Source organism: Meriones unguiculatus, chromosome 7, assembly GCF_030254825.1.
Source record: "Meriones unguiculatus strain TT.TT164.6M chromosome 7, Bangor_MerUng_6.1, whole genome shotgun sequence".
Taxonomy (NCBI): domain Eukaryota; kingdom Metazoa; phylum Chordata; class Mammalia; order Rodentia; family Muridae; genus Meriones; species Meriones unguiculatus.
This window is the reverse complement of record NC_083355.1, coordinates 72,187,792-72,208,920: the sequence shown is the minus strand read 5'-3', so window position 1 is coordinate 72,208,920 and position 21,129 is coordinate 72,187,792. Positions and strand designations below refer to the sequence as shown.

Sequence of the window (21,129 nt, the reverse complement as noted above, 5' to 3'; positions counted from 1 at the left end):
CAATGTTGGGGAGGAAAGGGCTTATTTCATCTTAGAAGTTAGTCAACGGGTGGAATGAGGGGAATCAGAGCGGGCACTGAAGCAGAGACCATGCAGGAACACAGCTCCCTAGCGTGCGAGGCTTGCTTGCTTGCTTTCTCAGTCAATTCACAAGCACCTGCTAGGGGTGGCAGCACTCACAGTGGGCCTGCCCCACAGTAATCAGTAATCAAGAAAACGACCCACAGACTTGTGCATAGGCCTCTTGACGGGGACAATCCACAGCTGAGATTCCCTCTGCCCAGGTGACTCTACTTTAAGCCAGCAGAGTGCTACAAGTGGTATCCTCGGACGCTGCAGAAGGATGAAAAACAGGCACGGGTGCAGGAAGGATGATATGAGCCAGTAGTTGTCGACCTTGCTAACGTCGAAATCGGTTAATACAGGACCTCCTGTTATGGTGAAGCCCAACCATGAAATCATTTTCGTTGCTACTTCGTAACTGTAATTTTTCTGTAAATATCTGTTCTCCTACGGTCTAAGGTGACTCCTGTGTAAAGGTTGTTCAACTCCCTCCAAATGGGTTATGACCCACAGATTGGATTGGTGCTTTAAAACAAACAAACAAAAAACCTTTTTAGGATGAATGTGGTGGGAGCCTGCAACCTCAGCTCCCAGGAAACTAAGGATTACAGCAGGTTTGAGGACAGTCTGGACCACATAAGCAAGACCCTGTCTATAAACAACAATAACAAAAAAATGTAAATAAAAGTTATTGGGATTGGGGATGATCAGCAGTAGTCTGCCTGTCCAGCATGCTGAGTTCCATTCCTAGTACTTCAAGTAAAAAATTAAATTGCTGTATGAGAACCAGAATGCAAAGGGAGCTTTCAGACAACGAGGTCTTGGGCCAAGTAACGCTCTGTGTTACACATACCGAGGACAAGCACATCTAGCAAACTATCATGCATGAGCAGTGAACCGCGTGTAGCTCATGGATATAATACCAGCACCTGGGAGGCTGAGGCAGGTGGATCTTTGGGTACAAGGCAAGCCTGGTCTACAAAGTGTGTTCCAGGACAGCCAAGGGCTACACAGAGAAACCATGACTCAAAAACCTAAAATAAATGAAAGAAACAAAGAAGGAAAAATACTCCTTAGGATAATACAGAGTAATACAATAACAATACTTCTTATCTCCAAGATAACTACAAATCCATGAACTGGCAGTGAAATCCATGTCTTTGGCTTTCCTTCTTTCTCTCTCTTCTAATTCCTACTCTCTGTCCTCAACCTGGCATCATCCCTTTCGGAAAGACTGCCGGCTTTAGCTACTACCTGTTTTCTGCACGACTGTACTTCTGTACCCATAAAGATCTGTACTCAAGAGTTCAAAACTCCACTGACACAAATCCTCCTCATCTACTGCATGGACATGACACACCTCCACACACCAGCTATGATGGCACACACCTATAATTCCCACACTTGAGGTTGAGTCAGGGGTATTCCAAGCCAAAGGTCAACCTTGATTCAAAAAGACCCTATCTCAGCAATCACAATAGCAACAGATACCTCCAAACGTGATACCTTTAAAAGACTACTTGTTCAGGAGACAGCCCGGCAGTTAAGGATGCCTACTGCTCTTGCAGAGCTTGAGTTCTGTCCCGACACGCACGCTGCAGAGCTAGGACTCTAGCTCTGCAACCTAATCTAGATTCCGAAGGCACCTTCACTCACAGGTACACAAACCTACCCACTCACGGGCATCTACATACACAGCTAAAAACCCCCAAATTGTAAAAACTGCCTTTATGGCAAATATGGAAGTAGAACAGAAGAGGTAGTGTCGCCTTAATAGAAGAGGGAAGGAGGGGATCATTTCCATTTAGTGAAAAACAGATGAATGACTTCTAAGACCAAACCCAATTGCTTCTGCTCTTCAGAGTGCTCAAGTGGGAGGCCCAGAGAAGTGTGCTGGATACAGTATGTCACTCACTCCTTACAACACTGACAAGTGTTTGTCATCTTACCCAAAGGCCAAACCATGGTGCTATAGATCCAATTCTAAAATTGGATTACTTCCAAATTCCACCTATATCCCACTTTAAATGATTGCCAACTAAGCCCAAGCTTATCTATAGACTATAAACAGTCTTGCCTACTGGCTTTTATGTCAGGTACTCTACTTAAGTGGAGAACAATTTGACAGTTCTTTGGAATGTTTCTTTTTTGGATCTCTGATGAAGCCCAAGTGTCAATGCAGCCTGTTATGTAAGACTGCAAATATACTGTCTTTAGACAATTGCTACAGAAGAGCAAAAGATATGAGGAGAAGCAAACTCTTAAAGTGGAAAGTCCTTATTGGGAAGGAAGCCAAGAAACATGACCCATATCTGACATTAATGGCCTTGCTAAAGTTAGGGAGGCAGTGGTGTGGTGGCATATACTGTTAGTCCTAGCAGAGGCAGGCAGAGCTCTTCAAGTTCCAGGCCAGCCTGGTCTACAGAGTGAGTTCCAGGCTAGCAAAGCTACATAGTGAGATCCTGTCTCAAAAGAGAGAGGTGGGGAGGGGTTAAGGACAGGAAAAGGAATAGAAAAAAAATAATAAATAAATAAATAAAAAAAAACAGCAGACACAGATCTGAATGCACACAGTAATGTACTTTCCATCACCATCTGTTCTGACCCAGTGACTGTAATGCTTTTCACTAGGCATACTTTCCATCACTGAGACCTATCCCCGGAAACACTCCTTAACAATGTATGTGTCCTGTACAAAACAGCATTTGACAAAACATCACCTGGCAGTAGGCGTAGTTCCCAAGAGCCTTATGAGCTTCGTCAATCACGAGACACTTTACATGGGCAGCAGGACAAGCCCCTCTAGTCAGGTCATTCACCATGACCTGAGGTGTAAGAAAAAGGACCCTCTTGCTGCACCATATCTCCTTCCTGTTGAGGGCTTGAGTTGAACCTGTGAATAAAAGTGACAGTGGAGCAGGGTGTGGTGGCAGTCCCCTGAAACCCCAGCACTCGGGAGCCTGAGATGGAAGACAACTCTAAGTTCAAGGCTAGCCTGTTCTACATATGGAGCTGCAGGCCAGCCAGGGCTACACAGCAACACCCTGTCTCAAAACACAACAGAAGAAACACATAGCAAAACATTCGGAAACTGCACACCATCATCTGTAGAGTATAAATAAGTAGTCTGGTTTACTTTCTGAATACATTCATGCTCTGGTTACATTTTGGAGCTCTGAAGCAACCCAACTCTCATCTAAGTCTTTAGGTAATTCCTACAGAAGAACGTTAAGATCTGAGGAGAAGCAACTTATTCAGGGGATAAACGCTTCTTGGGAAGGATGCTAAGAAATATGTTCAGCACACACACGATTTTTTCAAAGCACTGGCAATTTACAAGCTATCTCTGCGGGTAACTAGAGCAAGTCTACATGCTTCTGACTTGGCTTCGCTATCGACAGGCGATGTTTCATGGGAAAGAATGTAGGATGAACATGTTTGCACTGGCGAAATCTTCCGCCTGCATAGTTTATTTCCAAAAAAGAGCCTTTCCCCCAGAGTTTAGTTTTTCTCCGATACCTGTCATTTCAGCCATGTCGGACTGCGGAATGCCCATCACGTGAAAGCAGGCTTCCATCTGCTGCGTCACCAGGGGTTTCGTAGGTGCCATGAAGACCACCTTGCCGGAAGGGAACCAGCGGTAGAAATTATACATGACCACGGCGGCAATAAAGGTCTTCCCCAGGCCGGTGGGCAGGCACACCAGGGTGTTGCAGAACAGCGCGGTCCTGGAGATGTGCAGCTGGTAGTCGCGCACCGGGCAGTTGGTGGGGTAGATCCACAGGGCGCCCGCGGCCGCGCAGAAGCCGGCGTCCGCGGGATCGAGCCTCCGCTCCGCCTCACACGCCGCCAGCAGCAGCGCCTCGTCGTCGTCCTCCTCCTCCGGCAGCGCCTCCGCCACTGCAGGCGAGGGCGCCCGGCCGCAGCCCGGAGCGCCGGCGCCTCGCAAGAGGCTCGAGCCCCACGTCTGGAAGAGCGTTCTCTGCCGTCCGCTCATGGCGCCCAGCAGCAGCGGGGCTCCGCTGAGGAAGCCGGCCGGGCCGCAGCGCAACCGCCCGGGCTCGCTCGCCCATCGGTGCCCCGCCCGCTGCCCTGGAACCTGGGCTTGAAAAAGCCGCCGCCTCCTCGGCGGCGGGGATATGATTGGCTGCCATTCCGGAAACCCCGCCGAAACGCATGCGTATTACCCGTGCGTCCTGGATTTAGTATTCTTTGCAAGTATTTGCATGTGCTCTTGTTTCCTTCCCCTCTTCCCGAGAGCGTTTGAACACAAGCGAAAGCCTGGCGGGGTGGCGCTTGCCTGAGGGGGAGTTTGGAGAATCCGGAGCTCAAGGTCATCCTTGGCTACACAGAGTTTTCCAGACCCCGCGTACATACTAGAAGGTGGTTTTTTTTTTTTACTTTTGCTTCCAAAGATGAGGTGTCATTGCTAAAGTGCAACCACTTATAATGACTTTGAGATCTCAGGGAAAGTATTCACTCATGATTTGTGACTTTAACGTTGTTGAATATTTAAGCCTGAAGATGAGAGAAAAAGCAAAAGTAAGGTAGAATTGAACAATTTATATTTTTCTCCATTTGCGCTGTGAAAACGTAGTCTTCCGTGTTAGAAATGGCAGCCCATCATTTTAATATTTTGCTTGTCTAGAGAAAGTAAATGTTCTCTGGCCCTGTATTCACTGGGAAACTAAAACAAGTTTCTGTCTGTCATGGGATTTCCTTTTCTTTTTCCTCCATATGCTTGTGTTTCATACAGGATCTTGCTCTGAGGCCTACTCTGGCCTGGGACTCAGCACGTCGACCAGAATGGTCCTGAACTGGCCAGTGTCCTCCCTCAGCTTGCAAGGGGCTGGCTATACAGGCTCCCAAGGCATACAGTGTATCTGCGGTGTATATCTGCACTATTACATAATAATCACAGATTTTGAGCAGTAAGCGTCCGTGTGCCGTTCTGTTAGCCATAGCTTTGTGCTTCAGACTTGGTTACCCGTACAAATCCAGTGCAAACCTGTGCCCAGTTACTGAAGCAGAGTACCAACACCTCATGTACCTCCTGCAGTACACCACCCTCACTACCGGAAAGAGGTATTTTAAGTACAGTTTCATTACATTCTTCCATCCGAGTTTCCAAATGTGTGTGTAGACCAACATCTGTCTTTTGGTTTGGGGGAGGTTTCTATTTAGTTTTGTGTAACTTGTTTTGATGGGGAAGGACTAAGTCAATTAATTCAGATGAGATTAGCGTAGAACTAGATAAAATGAGATGGGAAACCGGAATGCTGTTCTTATTTTCTTTAAACAGTTTACAGTCTACAGTTTACATGTTTAAAGACATGGTATATGGTCCCAAAAGAGTCTCACAAAGCGTCAAACTACGGGGCCTTGACATCAAGACTGCATTCAGCTGTTGAACTCAACAGAGCCCTCACAGCTCAGCCTTGCTTGACATCCCTCAAGGCCACCTCCCGATCCCATTTAGGCCCCGCCCCTGAGTATCCCGCAGCCTCTGGGCAAGGCGCGGACAAAAGTTCCCAGGCTAGGAAAGGCAAAGTCCCGCCCCCGTCAAGCACGACGCATGCCCAGTCCACGCTTCAGGGGCGGGGCTGCGCAGGAAGGGTGAGCTGACTCAGAGGCGGGGGCCCCGCCCCTCGAGCGTGGCGCAAGCCTCAAGCCACGCCCCGGGGGCGGGGCCGCGCGGGACCGAGGCGGGCTGGCTCAGTGCAGCGGAGGCAGTGGGGGAAGATGGCGGCGGCCGTTCCGCAGCGTGCATGGACCGTGGAGCAGTTGCGCAGCGAGCAGCTGCCCAAGAAGGACATTATCAAGTTTCTGCAGGATCACGGTTCAGATTCGGTACCAGAGGCATCTGGGAGGCCGGGCCTGGGCGGCCTGGGGCCGCCTCACCCCCCCGGAGATGCCTTACATCCCGGATTCCTCGGTGCCCCCGCCCTCGCCTTCCGTGGCCCATGCTGGCCAGGCCCGAGCGACCCGCGAGAGCTCGCACCTTCCCGCCCTTTGGGCCGCCCCAGCTTCTCCGGGGACTGGCCTTGTCTCCGAGGGCAGGCGAGCGAGCTGCCGTCGTATATTTAAGTCTCCTTTGGGATCTCTGAGGGCCGAGGACCTGAGAAAAAGGAGCCTCAGTTGTTGGCCTCTGGGGCGGGGGCGAGGAATCGGGAGTGCATGATTCCCGGGCGCTGAGTGCTGGCCACTGCGAAAGGGAGGGCGATAAAATCCGTGGGAGCCGCGTGTGCATCTTGCTTGTCTTACCTGTTTACTAACTACGGAACTATATAATCTGATCTTTCAAAAACCCATACATTACTGTTTAACTTTGTTACAAAATATTTTACAAAATAACTTTATAATTAAATGCGAATTTTTTTTTATTATGTACTCCATACTTACAAAGCACTCAGATTTGAAAATTTCTGAAATTTTTCAAAAAAAAAATTCAGTTTTCAGCTTTGTCTCCATCTTAACAACCCATTTGTAGTTACAGATTATTCTTGTTTGCCTTGTCCTTCAGAAATATCATTCATTCTGGCTACCCTCCTTCCCTTAATGTTTTTTGGGGGGCAGCGTCTCACGTAGCCCTGACTGGCCTCAAATTCCTGATCCCCTTGCCAAGTGCTAGGGGTAACAGCCATAAGCCACCATGTGTTCCCTACCTCGTTAAATTGTTGAATGGTGACGCGTTGTGCATGTGTTTACCATTTAGAAATAGAAGGTGCAGCCTGGATTTGGTTTTCTGCAGTCTTTCAGATTCTAAAATGTCAAAATATCTAGTGTTCTGTGATTCCAAAGTAAGAAAATCCTTTTGGGTTTTTGAAACAGGGTTTCTCTGTGTAACCTTTGGCCATCCTGAAATAAACTCTGTAGACCAGGCTGGCCTCAAACTCTCAGACCCGCCTGCCTCTGCCATTTGAGTGCTGGGATTAAAGGGATGCACCACTGCCCTGACCAAAAGATGGTTCTGGTGACATCCATTTAAATGGATATTTTCCAGCGATCATTCACATACTCATGCCTGTGTTTTACAGTCCTACCATTTTTTAAAGTTTCTAGGTTCATTTATGTTTGCTTTTGGCTTGTTTTTCTGAGACAGGGTTTCTCTGTGTAGCCTTGGCTGTCCTAGTCCAGACTGGGCTTGAACTCAGAGAACTCAGCAGTCTGCCTATCTCTGTGTGTGAGTGCTGGGAATACAGACGGGTCACCACCCAGGCTTTCTAGGTTCTTTTGAAAAGACTGTATTTTCACTTAGGATATTGTGGGGAAGAGTCAAGAACTCTCAGACTTCCAAATCCTTACATGTGCATAATTATCCTGGCATAAGGATATAGTTCAGCCAGTATTTCTATAACATGTAGTAAGAGTAAGAACTATGTTCGAATGTACAGGAGTGAAAAGGAAAAGATACCTTTACAAATAGACCCTTATGCCAGCTTAATGGATTTTCTCTTGAGCTGTGGTTGTATTTTAGATACTTTTCTGGACTCTTTCAAAGAAATCACAAGAGTGCTAAAGTAATTGGTTACTTCTGTATAACCAACTTCTCTCATCTTTCTTCAGTCTTTTATCATTTAAAATATTTTTGTTACTAGGAGTAGAGGTTATGGTGGTGCACACCTTTAATCCCAGAGATAGAGGCAGGTAGATCTCTGAGTTCCAGGTCAGCCTGGACTGCATACTAAGTTCTAGGCTGGTTAGGGTTACATATTTTGAGACTGTCTCAAAAGAAGAAAAAACTGGGGGAAAGGAAGATGGAAAAAATGCAGTAGTGACAAAAAGTAGTTTAAAAAAAAAACTCTTAGAAAACAGCTTTGAGAAATTAAGAAAATTTGGAGACCAGGAACTTCCAAATACAGTAAAAGAAGGAGACCAGAATTAAGGGCTGGAGAAATGGCTCACAAGTATGATGCTATGAGTTAGGCTGCCCAGAGCAACCGAAGCTGTAGGAGGTGATATGTGCCTGTAAGTACAGTGTTTCAGGGGAAATGGAGACAAAGAGAATCCTTGGAAGCTGTTAGGCCAGCCAGCCTGTAAGAGGGAACCAGTCTGAAGATAGAAACCAAGAACCTCCACCTGAGGAATCCTGAGTTGAGCATAATATGAATGCTTTTTGTGTATCCACAGACACTCAGACATACAAGTTTCTTTTTTTCTTTGTTATTTATTTTCTTTTTTTCCAAGACACGCTTTCTCTGTGTGTGTATCCTTGGCTGTCCTGGACTTGCTTTGTAGACAAGGCTGGCCTCAAACTCAGAGATTTGCTTGCCTCTGCCTCCCAAGTGCTGGGAATAAAGGCATGTACCACCAAAGCCCAGCTATTTGGGGGTTTTTTGTCGTTGTTTTTGTTTTTTAACACAAAAGATTTTTTAACGTTCACCAGATTTTAAGATGAACATACTATGAATTGATTTTTTTTAAATTATTGTTGCTTTTTTTAAAGGTTATTTTTTAAGATTTATCTATTTATTTATTATATATGCAGTGTTCTGTCCTCATATACAGCTGCACACCAGAAGAAGGTATCTGGTCTCATAGATAGTTGTGAGCTACCATGTGCTTGCTGGGAATTGAACTTGGGATCTTTGGAAGAGCAGACAGTGCTCTTAACCTCAGAGCCATCTCCAGCCCTATTGCTTGCTTTTTTTGTTTGTTTCTTGAGATGGTTTTACTATGTAGCATAAGATGTTCCAGAACTCTCCATCCTGCCTAGGCCTGGAAGGTGCTTTGTTATTTTACGTTTATTTAGTTTTTGGGGTAATGTGTGTGGTCATGAGTGCCATGACACTTGTGGAGGTCACAGGACAACTTGTAGGAATTAATTTTCTCTTTGGGTTCTGGGAATCAAATTTAGGTTTGTTAGTCTCCTCCTATGTGAGAGACCATTACACTTCAGCTTTCATCATTCTTGATATATATACTTCTAATGTTGAACTAAAGGTAGAGGATCTGGGTCTTTCACTTTATTTACATTGTGTGTGTGGAGGACAGCTTGCAGGAGTCTGTTTTCACCTACCATGCAGGATGCAGAGATTGAGCTCAAAGTCATCAGACTGTCCTCTAGTTCTAAACCTGAGTCTTTTGAAAAGCTTGATCCCTAGTCTAGGGTAAGAGCTAAGATTTTAGTTCAGATAATAAGACTCCACATCCCACACACTAACCTTACCCAAAAGTGGGTTGTGTATAGGTCAGGGTATCCAACATGGCTTGAGGTTTCCAAAGGTGTGCCAAGTACCATTCAGCCAGGAGTAGCTGCTTATGGTATGCTTAATGGCTATTCTTTTCGGTGTGTCCTGTAATGGGAGAAAGGTCAGAATGAATCTGTCTCCCGCATATACTATGATTCCAGCACTTTAATACCTAATACCTGATATTTTAAAGTCTGCTTTTTAAGAATGGGATATAAAACAGTGTTTCTTCTTCATTATTACTATTGAAAACATAGCAGCTAGCACAAAAAGATTGTTTCTAAGTTTCTTGTTTTGAATCAGGTTCTTACTGTCTGGCCAGACTGGCCTTGGATTCCTAAGCTCAAGGGATCGTCCTGCCGCAGACTTTAACTTCATCACACCAGGCCCCATTTTCTGTTTTTTTTTCTTATCTTGAGACAGGGTCTCATGCATCTCAGCCTAGTCTTAAACTCACTGTATACCTGGCTTGTGGTCTTGATGCCTCTCAGCACTAGGATTTTAGGTGTGCATGACCAAATGCAGTTCATGCTGCATGTTTTTTGGACCCAGGGTTTTGTGCATGCCACGGAAGCACTCTACCTGTTGAGCTACATCCTCAGCTCCAGATTCTGTTTTCTAATTTTAGATCCTTCCTGCTCAACCGAAAATGTTTTAACTAATAACCTTTTTTTCTTTGAAGTTTCTTGCAGAACATAAATTATTGGGAAACATAAAAAATGTAGCTAAGACTGCTAATAAGGACCATTTGGTTACTGCCTATAACCATCTTTTTGAAAGTAAGGTAAGTGATAAGAACCTATTAAGAGTTTCATTTAGAAATGTTACTTCTGCCATGCTGTGGTGGAGCATGCCTTTTTTGTTGTTGTTTTGTTTTTCTTTTCTTTTTTCTTTTTTATTAATTACAGTTTATTCACTTTCTATCCCCCGTACCTCCCTCCCTTCTCCCCTCCCAATCCCATCCTCCCTCTTCCCTAACCGTGCCCCTCTCCCAGTCCACTGATAAGGGAGGTCCTCCTCCCCTTCCCTCTGATCCTAGTCTGTTAGGTCTCATTAGGAGTGGCTGCATTGTCTTCTTCTGTGGCCTGGTAAGACTACTCCCCGCTCGGTGTGAAGTGATTAAAGAGCAGGCCAATCAGTTCATGTCTGGAGCTTGCCTTTAATTCCAGCACTTAGGCAGAAGCAGGTGGATCTCTGGGTTTGAAGCCAGCCTGGTCTACAGAGTGAGTTCCAGGACAACCAAGGCTACACAGAGAACCCTGTCCCACCTGCCCCATCCCAACCCCCCAAAAAAGTATTTCCACATACAGATTTTAAATGAACCTTTCTTTTTGAAAACAAGTTAGGGTTTTTCACCTGCAGGGTGTTTTTTGTTTGGTTATTTTTGTTGTTGTTGTTTTGTTTTTAAGCTGTGATCATAGTTGAACTTTTTGTCATAGCAAGTAAGGCTAATTTATTTACCACATGGTTGAATGTTTGAGGTATCTTTAAAGGAGGCAGTTTTGTGTGTTTTGTGTGTCTGATTTTTAAGTCTTCTACTGGTATAAACTGAGATAACAAATTCTTAAGTCATAATCCATTATGTCAGTTGGCTTTCTCTTTATTGTTACAACAGGTTGTTAAAGAATTTATACTAGTTTAGATGTTAAGCCTTAAAGAAAAACAGATTTTAAAAAGTTCTTTAACATTTTTTTTTTTTTACTATGAAGTGATCACCATCTATAGAAAATTTTATTGAAGGAGCTATGAGTAGTATACATAATCTTTCTAGGCTGAGTTGTTTGTCCGGATCATGGTGCTTACTTAGAATTTATATCATAAAATGGTTTGAAGATCATAATTTAATGACTTTATATTTAAATCAGTAATGTCTTTGTTTTAAGATGATCCTCTTGGATGGTTTACTTTTGACTTTACTGATAGAGAATGTGTCTTTATTGTGCAGATGCTTATTTATTGAAAGGAGGAAAATCTAGATATTCTTCCTAGTTATTGGCTTGTCCTCAGTGCTCATATTAGAATGTTTTTTATAGCGTTTCAAGGGTACTGAAACTGTAAGTAAAGTGTCCGAGCAAGTGAAAAACGTGAAGCTTAATGATGATAAACCCAAAGAATCCAAGTCTGAAGAGACTCTTGATGAGGTTTGTATATAATTTTTTTTTCTTTTTTATGTAGTACTAAGAATTGAACTTAGGACCTCACAAATGGCAGGCAAGTGCTGTACCCCTGAACTAATCCCAAGTATCTATTTGAATTTTGAGAACAACATCACTAATTTGCATAGGCTGGCCGCCCTCACCTGACTAGGGATTAAAAGGCCTGATAAGGTCCATCCCTGAGCCCACCTAACATTTGTTTTATCTCTAAATATACTAAGCGTGGTTGAATGCAGCTACTTTTCCAGAACTAAGCTGTGATTTGGACTGTGCTGCCTGCCTCTCGTAGTATAGAACTAAACCAAACAGCTGGTAGCTTCTGGCCAGAGCTCCCAAGCTATTTTTAAGTGCCCAGATTCTGTAGCCAAGTTGGTCTGAATAAAAGAAACTTCCTTCTAAGTTATTTTTAGCCTTCCTAATGAACATGGTGTACCTGACTATGGAAACAGCCTGGCTTCAGGGTGTGGGTTCATGTCAAATCTTTCCCAGAACAAAACAAGTTTTCTGTTCTTGTATAAAGTTTGAAGAATCTGATAAAATCATTTGGGGGTTTGTTTGTTTTGGAGACATGGTTTTTCTTTGTAGTCTAGGTTGGCTTCAAACTCTTGATTTTTCTGCCTCAACCACCTACGTAAAAGAATTATAGGTTCAAAGCTGGATGCAATGGTGCACGCCTATAATCTCAGGCCTCTAGAAGGCAGAGGAAGACAGATCTCTGACCTTGGAGCACAGTTTAGTCTACATAGTGAGTGCCAGCCCAGCGAGGGCCATGGTTGTAAGACCCTGTCCCCAGAATAAAGTTAAAAAGAATTTCTAGTAAAACACTTTTTTTTTTTCTTTTAGTTTTTAGAAACAGGGTTTTTCTGAGTATCCCTGGCTATTCTGAAACTCACCCTATAGACCAGGTTGGCCTTGAACTGACAGATCCACCTGCCTCTGCCTCCCTGAGCGCTGCTGGAATTAAAGGCGTGTGCCACCACTGCCTGACTAAAATACAATTTCTTATGAGCCTCAAACAACCCAGAGAATCTTAAAAGGTTATTTTTGATACAACCTATAGCTTTAACTATTATTTCTTGGCTTTAGAAGCTGTATGAATATTTAATTTTTCTTTTATTTCTCCCCCTGTCTTACAGTAATAAGGCTCTCATTTTATTATATTATAAACACTGATGTCAAATACACATTCTTCCTCTTCCTAGATCCTCTTACTGAACTTGTATTCATCCCTGTTGTTTCTGTGCTTGTACTTTGAAACTACAGTGGAAAATGGTAAAGAATTGACCAGAAAGTGTTCATTAGGCCTGGTCTAAATTCATGTTAATTTGGTTAATTCATAGCTAAAATCACAAGAAAGTACTCTGAAAATCACAATGCAATTTATTTTGTCATATGGCTCACAGGATATATTTCTCTTAAGAAAATTATAGGCTGGTGCAGTGGCTCAGTTGGTAAAAATATTTACAGTTAATTGGAGTCTTGAATCCTTAAAATCCCTGTAAAGCCAGATGGAATAGTCCATTTGCCTGTAATTCTAGCCCTCTAAGGAAATGGGAAGCAGAGACAGAATCCCCAGCTTGTTGTAACTCACGCTTACTTAGTCTCCCGAGTGCTGGCAGCATAGGCAGGTTCCCATGCCCAAATTAGGCTGCTTTGTTTATTTGGTTTGTGTTTTGTTAAGGCAGGAGGGGCCATCTGGTCCTTAATTTATTATTTCTTTGTTGTTAAATGCTGGGCTGGGCTGTAGGTTATTTAGAAGTATCTGGGCTCTTAGTTTTTGTCAACATGACAACGCTAGTAATGTGGAACAAGGGAATCTCATTAGAGATTTGCTGCCAGCAGATTGGCCTGTGGGCATGTCTTGCATCTTTTTCTTGTTTGATATAGGAGGGCCCAACCCACTGGGTAATACCCTACCCTGGGCAAGTAGTCCAAGGTTGTATAAGAAAATAAGCTTTCCTCCTTGGTTCCTGTGTTAACTTCCCTCAGTGATGAGCTGTGATGGAGACATATAGGCCAAATAAACCCTTCTCCCCAAGTTGTTTCTGTTTTGTTTTTTAAGACATGGTTTCTCTGTGTAGCCTTGTCATGAAGTGTGCTCTGTGGACCAGGCTGGCCTCAAACTCAAGAGATCCACCTGCTTCTGGCTCAAGTGTTGGACTTAAAGGCGTGTGCCACCACTCCCCAGCCTTTATTTGTTTGTTTTTACCTTTATTTTGTATGTCTATGTGAGCTTGTCAGATCTTAAGAGTTACAGACAGTTGTGAGTTGCTATGTCAGTGCTGGGATTTGAAGCCAGCTCCTCTGGAAGAGCATTTAGTGTCCTTAACTGCTGAGCCTTCTCTCCTCCAGCCCTTCAAGTTGTTTTTGATAATGGTGTTTATTACAGTCCTAGCAACAGAAAGCAAACTAGGACAACATCCCTAAGTCCTTCCCACTTGTAACAGTTTAAAATGTCTAAAGACAATACTGAGTTCCTGAGGAAACAATATGGTATAAGTTCTTATATAAGGTCTATGATTACAAAATTCTAATTCAGTGCTGGTGAAATGGCTCAGCTGGTTACAGGTGTGTATTGGGAAGCCTGCCACCCATATTTTGACCCCCAGAATTCATGTAAAAGTTGAGGGAGATGAGTTTTGAAGAAAAATGGCTCAGGTTAAAAAGGGTTCCTTCTTTTCCAGAAGGCCATAGTTCAGTTCCCAGCAGTCATGTGGGCAGTTCATAACTACTTCAGGGGATCGTACTCTCAGGCCTTTAGTCATCCACAAACATGTGCCATGCATTCACAAACACAAAAATAAATCTTAAAAAGTGGGGAATGGGAGTGGTAAGAGAATCAACAAAGTAGCTTCTGACCCACATGCATAAATACACACTAAAAATTTTTTAATAAAAAATTGAACATGGTGCCAGGTGTTGAGTTAGAAGCTTGCAGGAAGCATTGCAGAGAATATTTAGCAGCTGTCCTGAGTTTGAAAATGGATAGGATTCCACAGAGATTGTTTCCTGCATGGTGTGGGCTTTGGGCATAAGAGTAGTAATTATTAACATCATTCTAGGAACTGACTATATTGAGGATAAAGTTGGCAGGCTTTAAAGTATAGTTTTTGCTGAGAAGTAAGCTCCATTTACATGTATGGATGACTCGGCCTTTTAAGGAAAAATAATACCTAAGGTGTAGTAGTATTCATAGGAAACCTATGTGGAGGTAGATTGGCCCTTAAACTACCTACTTGAGCCAAGAGCTGTAATCTTGAGGGATGTCTGGGACAGTAAATACTCTGTCAGCATTGCATTGCATTTCTCAGAGGGATAAGGTAATCCTAATGCAGTGATTCTCAACCTTCCTAATGTTGTGACCATTTAATAGTTTCTCATGTTGTGGTGACCCCCAAACATAAAATTATTTCAATGCTACTTCATAACTAATCTTAATACTGTTATGAATTATAATTATGACCCAAAGGGGTTATGATCTGCAGGTTAAGAACCACTGCCCTAGAGTAAGGCCCTTGAGTTATTGGAAACTATTACTGTTTCTTCAGTCTTCACAAGCCAAAGTTCAGACCTAGTCCAGGAGAGGATAAGACCCTGACTAGTTTGGTAAATAAAGTCTTTATTGGCTGGGGTGTAGTGGTGCATGCCTTTAGTGCTAGCACTCAGGAGGCAAAGGCAGGCATATCACTCTGAGCCTGCTCTACAAAGTGAGTCCAGGACAGCTAGAGCTACACAGAGAAACACTGTGTAGTTTCGGTGAGAGTATCTTTGGCAAAGGGGCAAATTATTAGCAGTTTAATACATGTTTTGGAAAGTGAAGGAATACAGAGCCAAGGGAGGTACTTGCACATAAAAATTGAATACAAATAGATAAGGGCAGCCGGAAATAATAGGCAAATGCCTATATATACCAGTACTCAGTGAGCCAGAGGCAGGTGGATCTCTGAGTTCGAGGCCAGCCTGGTCTATGAAACCCTGTCTCGAAAAAAAAAAAAATACTATTTCACTAATTATCAAACTCTCAGGAACCAAGTAGATTTTAAATCCTTGATAACTAGTCTTGCTACTTGTTTTAAAAGATTTACAAACCAGTTCCATTTCTAAACACAGAAACTTTATTTGCATGACTGTTTTTTACCTCCACTTTTTGGGGGAGAGGAGAGGTTTCTCTGTGTGGTCTTGGCTGTCCTGGACCTGCTGTAGACCAGGCTGGCCTTGAACTCTCAAGAGATCCACCTGCCTCTGCTTCCAGGAGTGCTGGGATTGCAGGCGTGTGCCACCACGCCCTGACACACCTCCAAAATTTTTTGTTTTGAGACATGATCTCAGCTTTTAACTCTGAGTTGTCAGGAACTCACTATGTTGACTAGGCTGGCTTTAAACTCACGATATGCCATCTTCTGCCTCTTTGAGTGCTGGGATTAAAGGTGTGTGCTACCATTCCTGGTTCCATCTAAGATTCATTTTCAGACTGGGTGGAGGCAGCATCACTCTATTCATTTTTATTGGCTATGACAAAATATAGTAATAAAGCAATTATTGGTACCAGTACAATTCAAATTGGTGGTGGTGGAGTGTCATAATACCTTAGGAATTGTTATTTTTCTAACTGAAAATTTATGGTATGGAATGATTAACATAGTAATGCCTTAAGAATTTTAGTTTCCAAAGATGCTCTAAGTTATACAACATTAGATTATGGCCTTGTATGTGAATAGTATTCTTGTTGGTTGGGAAGTTTTTTTCCTGTTGGCAACAGGGAGTTAGTTACTCTGACCTGACTGTGGTAACCATTATTTACACAAATGACTGTCATCTCGTTAAAAGGACATATATAACTATATGCATCTGTTTTTAGGGTCCACCAAAATATACAAAATCTGTCCTAAAAAAGGGAGATAAAACCAACTTTCCAAAAAAGGGAGATGTTGTTCACTGCTGGTATACAGGGACACTCCCAGACGGAACTGTTTTTGATACTAATATTCAAACAAGTAAGTGTTAACTTTTGTGCAGTACACAAATGAACAAATGTCCATTCTTATTCTTGCCTACTTTTTCCTGATGTCTTTTATACCAAGACTTTCTTAGTGGTGATCTACCATTCATGGGTTCTTGGCTGCCAAAGAAATCTTGATCATATGGCAACACAGAATGAGAAACTTGAAGAAAACTTTATGCCTGCTTTAGATCTCTTGAAGCTTAGAGGTTTAGCTTGCCTGTCAGTTGTGGCACTCGAAGCAGTGGAACTAGCATCTGCTCTGCTTCTGGTAACTACTCAGCCACACAGGAATGAAGGACTTGTTCCTTTGAAAAAAGCATTAATATTATACATATAATTACCCATTAAGGTTCCCCAGCTGACCAAGTCTCAGTGTCAGGCTAGTAAGGAAAAACCAGTATTCAAACCTAGCAGTGTTCCAGAGTGCTTTAGAATTCTAATATAAAAGAAAATAAAGATAAGCTTGGTGTGGTAGCTCATGCTTTTTATCCCAGCACTTTATAGACAAAAGGCAAGAAATTCACTCCGAGTTTGGGGTATAAGTCATGAGTTATAGGCCAGCTACATAGTGAGATTCAGTACAGAATGCTATTTAGTGGTCCTGATCCTCACCTTTCAGTTGTGTTAACCTTGATCCTACATGCAGCTATAGGTAAATGGTATGTGTGTCACAAAAATCATATACTTTGAACACGCTTTAGAATTACTTTTGTAACATGATTGGGCAATTCTTAAATACCTAATATTACAGTTTAAAAGGTAAATAAAATTACGATATGTGACTGAAAGGAAAATCTGTTTTGCAGGTTCAAAGAAGAAGAAAAATGCCAAGCCATTAAGTTTTAAGGTTGGAGTAGGCAAAGTTATCAGAGGAGTAAGTAAATAAAGATGGCAGATGTGTCCCTAGGTATTCTAAACAAATGCTATTTGTGGTGTAAGGCTCTAAACTTGGGGGCTTGTAGGATGGGGAACAGCTTTGTAATGGAACACTTGCCCAGCATATGCAAGAATCTAGGTTAGATTCTAAGCACATCTTAATAGTTATTCTGTTGCTGTAAGACACCTGACCAAGGCAACTCTTAAAAAATTAGAGGCTTGCTTACAGTTGCAAAGCTTAGTCCATTAATGTAATGGCCATGAGCATGAAGACATGGTGCTGGAAAAGTAGCTGAGATCTTTACCTCTTGATCCACAGGCACTTGGCAGGAAACAAGCCTGGCGTTGCACTTTTGAAACCTCAAAGGCTGGGCTGGAGAAATGGCTCAGGTGTTAAGAGTACCAGATGTTTCTCCAGAGGTCCTGAGTTAATTCCCAGCAAACACTTGGTGGCTCAGAACCATCTGTAATGGGATATGATTCCCTCTTCTGTTGTATGTGAAGACAGAACACTCATATACATTAAAAAATAAAACACACCCCCAGCAATTCACCTTCTCCAACAAGGCCACACTTAATCCTTCCAAATAGTTCCATCAGTTCAATATATAAACTTATAAGGGATATTTTCATTCATAACACCACAAGATCTTTTAAATCTGTAGACAGACTTTCTAGTATCCGTGCTGATTGACCTGGTACAAGTTTTCTGGGTGTCATTTTCATCATCTATAAAATAAATCCTGGACCCAGGTATGCCTGCTCACTAATCTTCCACCCTAGCACTCTATAGGCAGATGCAGCTATAGCTCTTGAGTTGGAAGTCAGCCGGTCTACATCAAGTTCTGGGGCAACCAGGGCTACGTAGAGATCCTGCCTCCAAAAATAACACCAAGATTCCAGAGATTTATGTAATGAGTAATATAATTGGGACTCATGATTAATTACTATGAATAAGCTTACTTTTACTGTTTTTCTTAATAAGATAATAATGTCAGAAAACAGCCTTTCACATTTAAGATTTTTGTGAAAAGTTTTTATGTCACATATTATGAACACGTTTTCTACTGAAGTACCTGTAGAAACAGAAATACCGTGCTTTTATTTGCCCAAGCACATGAGAAACAACAAAGTAAATCTTACAGAGATGTAGGGCTTAAGTAGGATAAACTAATTTACAATGTACTGAAGAAATTAGAAGTCAGGTTGATAATTTCAATTTTTCATTTTATGGTCTACCTATTTAAATTGCAGTTCAGAAGTTCAGATGGTGACACCCAAAATGCTTATTTAATGTAGCCACAAAAATATGACATACACCTTTCTATACATCTAAGATGTGACTTAAAGGCTATGGTGAACTCAAAATGCAAAACACCAATGGTTTTAGTAGGTGGTATGGTTTTATATGTATAAGGCTTGATCTCTAACCCAATGGGGAAAAAAAAGGCTGAGTGGAGCCTACAAAGGGAATATAAGCCATAGCTACATAGAAAGTCTGTCTCAAAACAACGAACAAAAAAGTTATTTTTATTTTCTGTATACTATGTGTATATAAGTGCCCATGGAGGCTAGAAGACAGGGTTTCTTAGGAGCTGGAGTTAGATAGAAGCTGCCTAACTTCTGAGCTCACTCTCCAGCCCCAATAGAATTTAAAAATAGATAGATTTGCTGTTCTGTAATTACATCTTTTTTTTAATTGCCATTATTTGTTTTTGCTTTTAGTGGGATGAGGCCCTCCTGACTATGAGTAAAGGAGAAAAGGCTCGACTGGAGATTGAGCCAGAATGGGCCTATGGAAAGAAAGGACAGCCTGATGCCAAGTATCCTTTTTCCTTTATATCATATACCCCATATCTACCCTCCATTCCACCCCCAGTTTACCATCAAGCTTTTCAACCTGAATTACATAATTCTAATTATAGTCTACATGTAAACAGAATGCCCACAATTTTTCTTGGACTCCCATCTTGCATGCTATAGTATATAATTACCTAAATTCAGTAATTTTTTCAGTTTTTCTGAGATAGGGTTTCTCATCCTTGCTCTGGACTCTTCACTTTGCAGGCCAGGCTGGCCTCTTAACTCACAGCTATCCACCTGTGTCTGCCTCCCAGAGTCCTGGGATTAAAGGCCTGCACCACCACGCCCATCTCAATTCAGTAATTTTTTAAAGACTACCTAGAGGTGTAAAAATGCTGTATGAGCACGCCAGCAAGTCAAGAATCCTTTCCAGATAGTTTTTCTGATAGCCAGGTTATGTATCTGCAAGTCCAATGTGGACAATACTCCTTGTCCGTGCTGAGGCCACAGGAATATGACACTGGCTAGCTGGTTATTTTCTGTTGATGGTTTTCCTTGTTTTTTATTTGTTTTTAAGATAGGGTTTTACTGTATACACCTAGCAGGCTAGACCTGTGCAGGCAGGTCCTACATCTGCCTCCAAAAGTCCTGGGGATTTAAAGATTACCATGACACCTTGTATTATAAAGTACAGGGGTCACATTTACAGATATGCACTATTGCTGAAACTTATTTTAAGCTGCAATACCCATACACAGAAATTTGTGCTATAGTGTCATTTAACTGAATGAGAACTCAAAACTTAGAAATGGAACAAACAATAGTTTAATTTACCATATGTAAAATGAAGGAGACCATGGGACAAATAGTGTTAGTAAGCATTTGTTGATTACAGTGTTTCTGTGAAAGGCCCAGTTTGTCAACATTTAGAAAAAGCAGAAAGGCACCGGTTGTAGACCATTTAGACAAACTTAATCCAGTAGTTAACTGGGGAGGTAATCTGTAGCTGTTTTGATACTGGGATTTGTAGGGGATAAGGAGTGAGTTTAAAGTTCGAAGTACTCTCTGTAGTCTTAAAGTTAAATTCATCCTGTGTGAAAGCATCGTACAGCATGAAGAAACTCTTCTTATTCTACTTTGTTTTCTGGAGATGGTATCTTTGTGTAGACCAGGTAGTCCTCAAACTCTGAGAACTGCATGCATCTGCCTCCTGAGTACAGAGATTGTGGTTGTGTACCACCAAGCACAACGTAAACTTATCTTTTAATTCACAACAGATGACATGTTCTACCTCATACAAACGCTGATTCACTTTTAAGTAGCAACCTTCATAAGTTATTGGATAATTTGGTACCATTAGTGAAGTATCCAGGTGAGAATGCTTGTTGAAACTCAGTACACTTTTTGGAGACTTAAACTAGCCTCTAAGTCAAATACAAACCTCTTCCTCTTAGTATTGGGAGTATCCCTGGGCTACCCTAGAACTTTTGATTCTGTATCACACAAATGATACGCACATTTCAAATTTCTCCTTGACTGTTTCCCACAGAATTCCACCAAATACCAAGCTCATTTTTGAAGTGGAATTAGTAGATATTGACTGAGACCAGTGCTTCAGATAAGACGTCAGCAACAACAAAGACTTATGTGACTAATTAGCGCTTGTTACTATTGTAAGGGAAAAGTCAACTGGAAAATTTAAGGCGTTAAAGCTTGTTTACTTGATCTCAATTTTTGAGAAATGTAACCCCCCCCCGTAAGTTCCTTTAAGTCTCAGATATTTTACTACAGCTATGTAAAGTATTAAGGAGAATTGCTTTTCCTTTTACCTCATAAAACTAAAAGGCTCAATAAAACTGTCATGGATTGTCTTGATTTGACTGATTTTGTGTTGTGTTTGCTGTATTGTGATTACATAAGCAAGATTACGGACTTCATAATAACTGCTGACCACAGTGGCTACCTTTGTCCAGGCCATTTTAAAAATACTACTTCATGGTGAAAGTTCAATCAAAGGCACAGAACTTAAGGCAGAAAA

The 21,129-nt window shown here is 42.1% G+C and overlaps 2 protein-coding genes across 2 annotated transcripts in view; one reads left to right on the top strand and one right to left on the bottom strand.

The window, feature by feature from the left end:
• Positions 1-4,157, bottom strand: part of Fancm (FA complementation group M) — a 50,018-nt gene extending 45,861 nt beyond the window's left edge. Inside the window, exons 1-2 of the mRNA XM_021657229.2 lie at positions 3,583-4,157; positions 2,784-2,956 (exon numbers count right to left, since the gene is read on the bottom strand). Coding sequence (XP_021512904.2) covers positions 2,784-2,956; positions 3,583-4,060 — 651 coding nt within the window. The 5' untranslated portion in view covers positions 4,061-4,157. The remainder of the gene's footprint in view (positions 1-2,783; positions 2,957-3,582) is intronic.
• A 1,597-nt stretch (positions 4,158-5,754) lies between these two features.
• On the top strand, positions 5,755-20,971 carry Fkbp3 (FKBP prolyl isomerase 3). The gene is made up of 7 exons (XM_021657224.2): positions 5,755-5,913; positions 9,937-10,038; positions 11,288-11,395; positions 16,269-16,404; positions 17,219-17,286; positions 19,014-19,111; positions 20,641-20,971. Exons 1-7 carry the CDS (start codon positions 5,806-5,808, stop codon positions 20,693-20,695), a joined length of 675 nt encoding a protein of 224 aa, XP_021512899.1. The 5' UTR covers positions 5,755-5,805; the 3' UTR covers positions 20,696-20,971.
• The last annotated feature ends 158 nt before the right edge of the window (positions 20,972-21,129 follow it).

Bases quoted from the DNA above. Each gene is read 5' to 3' on its own strand.
- Fkbp3 (XM_021657224.2), top strand. From the start codon at position 5,806: ATGGCGGCGGCCGTTCCGCAGCGTGCATGGACCGTGGAGCAGTTGCGC. The intron at 5,914-9,936 runs GTACCAGAGGCA...TTTTCTTTGAAG, and splicing joins AGGATCACGGTTCAGATTCG to TTTCTTGCAGAACATAAATT. The intron at 17,287-19,013 runs GTAAGTAAATAA...TTTTGCTTTTAG, and splicing joins TAGGCAAAGTTATCAGAGGA to TGGGATGAGGCCCTCCTGAC.